Consider the following 3944-nt stretch of genomic DNA (forward strand, 5'->3'; position numbering starts at 1 on the left):
TGCCTGGAGAATCCCAGGGACGGCAGAGCCTGGTGGGCTGCTGTCTATGGGGTTGCACAGAGTCGGACACGACTGAAGTGACTTAGCAGTAGCAGGCCAAGTTTAAATGAAGTCCTAAAGTATTTGATTTTCAGAATGAAATAAAAGTATAACTGCATTAAAGTTCTAAGATATTTTATACAAAAGATGGCTAGAGAGAAAGGTAAGACTTTTGCCTATTTGTAACACTGTTAAAGTAAAATTCAGGGTATACTCATATATCACTTAGGATTAATAGAAATGCTTGGTTTTATATGCTAGAAACAAAACACTTTAGTGCAAAAAGGAATGCATTTCCTTATTATTTAATATTTAATACACTTAATATTTATATACTTAATTTAATATTAAATACTTAATATTTACTATTTCCTTATTATTATTCCTTAAAAATTAAATTAAGAATCCCCAAATTCCTACTGTTTCTTTACTGGAGTTGGTTAAGACTCCTCTCATCTCACTTCTTGTATCTTTAAAGTTAAGGAAAGAGGCACCTCCTGAAAGTTTACTGTGATGAATAGGGACAAAGCCTTGTGTCCTACCTCAGGAATGCAGTAATCTGCTATCAAACCTTTAAAAAGGCAAGCTTTAAAAATGTTTCAACTTATTTGCTACTATTTTAAAAGTAATCTCTTATTTGTAAATTGCCAATTACCTTTCTGAAGAATCGCTGTTAAGTGTTCTCCTAGAAGTTGTTTTTCCACAGTAGCAATTAATGACTTCCTATAAGGAAAAAAAAAGTTTAGAACTAGACATTTGATTTTGCTGAAAATTTAGTCTCTCTTGGGGGATAAAAAATTTAACTAGCTCACTTTATTTCAATATTCCTACTCTTCTGTATAAATTTATTGTGCTCAGAGTTACTCTACTTTATGCCTAGAAGGAAAACACTGTGTATTTCAGAATTTTGGTATATCACAAAATAAATATTTAAAAGGTCTTGCCATGGCTGGCTTTTCCTAAACGTCTCTGCTTTTACTAGGAAGTATTTATCTATCTGCTTATAGGAATTCCTTGGCTGGTAATATTTAGGAAAGCAGAGAAATACTTTCTCCTATGAACACTCGCTGAATTTTAATCAGCCTGAAGATTTCAAAGATCACATTAGCTTCTAATACTATTCTTTAATTACATGCTAAACACATATGGACAACCAATAATCAAACCCTTGACTAAACTAATTAAGTAGGGAAAATAACAACCTGAAGTTTGCATTATGAAAACAACTGTTAAAGTCTCAAGTTTTACCTGAAAATACTTACTAACACTTGGGGATGCCCAAAGTGCCTTAAGTGATTCCACAGCACAGGTTTAAGGCTATTAGGCTGAGCGTGTAATACTTACTGGGTGGTCTGATCTAAGTACGTAATAAGTCTGTCTGCTTCTTCTTCTAGACGTTTATTAACATGGTGAAGGTATTCAGGAACCTATAAAGATAAGTTTTTCATATATTGTTTTCCTCCCCATAAATCATTTAGTAAATGTCAAGTCCAAAAGATCCTGGGAGTAGCCCTGTCAAATGTGACAGGGTTGAATCATATATAAAATCACATGTAAAATTATAGCAGCATAACATCTAGAAGATAAATGAAAGGGCAGCTTACGTTCTATAAAGTAGGGACTATTATGAGACACAGTGGATTTATTCATCATGATTTTTAAATACCTCTCTTTCCTGCATTAATTTTTGGCCTTCAGCTGCGTACAGTCGGTTAGTTTCTTCCAAAAATCGTTGTTCAAAAGAATCCTGATAAATCTGGGAGGGGGTAACAAAGAAGCTCAATTATTCAATAAATGTTTACTGAAAGCCCTCTATGTGAATAGCATTATGAGTCTGGCTTTTTTAAAGTTTTTTTGGCCACACCACGGGGTTTGCGGGATCTTGGTTCCCTGAACAGGGATTGAACCCAGGCCCCTCAGCAGTGAGAGCATGGAGTTCTAACAACTGGACCGCCAGGAAATTCTGTGTTTGTTTTTTAAACATCAGACTAGGTATAGCAACCAGTTCTGTAGTAAGTGAAGTAGTTAACTTACTTGCAAATCAGAGAGCATGCTTAGAAGGCTTCGGAGTAAACTTCTATCGATTGCTTCACCATTCCTCTCCCTCTCAATCAAAAGAAGAATGCCATCAATTGTCTTATTCTGGACTTTCTGATCACTTATAATATGAGCCCTAAATAACTCCAGTCCCATGTCCCTAAAATAAAAAAAATACACAAAATCTAAATTAATTTAAAACAATACCACTTCTGGAGAAGCTTGCTTGACTTCTCACCACATGTTTTATTTTGTTTTTTAATCATTTATTTATTTTAATTTGGCTGCACTGGGTCTTAGTTGCTGCATGTGGGATCTAGCTCCTTGTCCAGGGATCAAACCCAGGTCCCCTGCATTGGGAGCGCAGAGTCTTAGCCACTGGACCACCAGGGAAGTCCCTCACCACATGTTAATTAGGGTTCCAGGCTTTGAAGCAACAACTGTAAAAGTACAAAACCCACATATTTAATTTTAAATAATATTATTAGATTAAAGCATACAGGAAACTCATTGTCTTTAATGAGAACTGAAGCTAAATTCCCATCTTCCTCTATAACTAAGTTTTATTGATTTATTTCCTTTGGTGGATTTCTTCCTTGGTCAAATCAAGAGAGAAAATTAGTTCAAAGCTATAAAATGGTCTTCACTGTACTCGTAATGAAGGCTTAATTGCTCATTTGTCATCTGCCTTCAGTACTCAAAAATCAGTGAATTCTGATAATTGCTGTAGGTAAACGCTAGGCACATGGTGGGGGCAACAGCTCATTATACTCTTCTATTTTTGTGTATACATGGAATTTTCCCTAATAATGTTAAAAGATAATGAGTGAACTCTTGATCGGCAACAAAATGATGCATATTCAAACAGTCCAGAGCAAACTTCAATCCTTTCGGCTAACAAAAAAACTTCTTCATAAAGAAGAAGGTAAAACTGCTATAAATACAAGTCTAGAAGCTAAATGTGAGTTTTTAGACTATTCCCTGTATTACTTACTCTCTTCTATTAGTGTAATTAAGATTTGACTATGATTTGTTAACAAATCTTTTCATAATTTTTTTTCTTGCATCCTTACCAAATGGATGGTAGCATTGAATTCTGAAGAACATAAGTCCTATCCAGAAACAAAAAAATGCTCCTGATCATGATCTGTCAATGAAAAAAAGAAATCAATTTTTAATATGTTGTGAAGCTGTAATATTTTATAAAATAAGACTGCACGGTTTACTTGTATATATACTAGACTACTAGGATCAAACATACAGATTAACACATCTGAGAATATGCCCATACCATTTTTAATTAAACTATTAATAAATTTTAACTCTTGCTGTAGTTTCTAGGACAAAAAAGACACTTAAAATGGTCTATGACAAATTTTAACTCTTGCTGTAGTTTGTAGGAAAAAAAAGACACTTAAAATGGTCTATGACTTCTCTGCAACTTGAAAATTAACTAAAAATCAAAACAGAATCAAGGGGCATATAATTTTTCCTCAGCAACAGTTCTCAGGGTGAAACTGTCTTACAATTGTATACGTGGGATTTTGGGTGTGTGGGATGGATTTTAAGATTTTTAACTTGCAGAATATAAGGTTTAAAATAATACCAGATTGGGAAAAAGGAAAGGTTGTGATGTGAATAAGCTAAAGTGCAGGACCAGCAGGCACTTTGCTAGGTAACCAAATAACAGGTGGGATAGCCATTAAGACACAAAATGTAACACTTATTTATAGTGCTACAAAAATAAAAATGATTCTAAGGTATAAGTCATTCTAAAATACTGGTTTACCCATAACTTTACATTTTAAGTAGAAAACTCAACCAAAATTAGTTTTAAGTCCCCCTATTGCAAAACTTTTAAAACTAAT

General features: G+C 34.0%; 1 protein-coding gene across 1 annotated transcript; it reads right to left on the reverse strand.

Moving 5' to 3' along the window:
• Positions 1-638: 638 nt before the first annotated feature.
• LOC105001150 (cullin-4B-like) lies at positions 639-3237 on the reverse strand. The gene is made up of 5 exons (XM_010857314.1): positions 3150-3237; positions 2074-2236; positions 1706-1795; positions 1384-1466; positions 639-762 (listed from the first exon to the last, which is right to left on the reverse strand). Exons 1-5 carry the CDS (start codon positions 3218-3220, stop codon positions 654-656), a joined length of 516 nt encoding a protein of 171 aa, XP_010855616.1. The 5' UTR covers positions 3221-3237; the 3' UTR covers positions 639-653.
• Positions 3238-3944: the final 707 nt, after the last annotated feature.

This window comes from Bison bison, unplaced genomic scaffold (genome assembly GCF_000754665.1).
Source record: "Bison bison bison isolate TAMUID 2011002044 unplaced genomic scaffold, Bison_UMD1.0 scf7180017854794, whole genome shotgun sequence".
Taxonomy (NCBI): domain Eukaryota; kingdom Metazoa; phylum Chordata; class Mammalia; order Artiodactyla; family Bovidae; genus Bison; species Bison bison.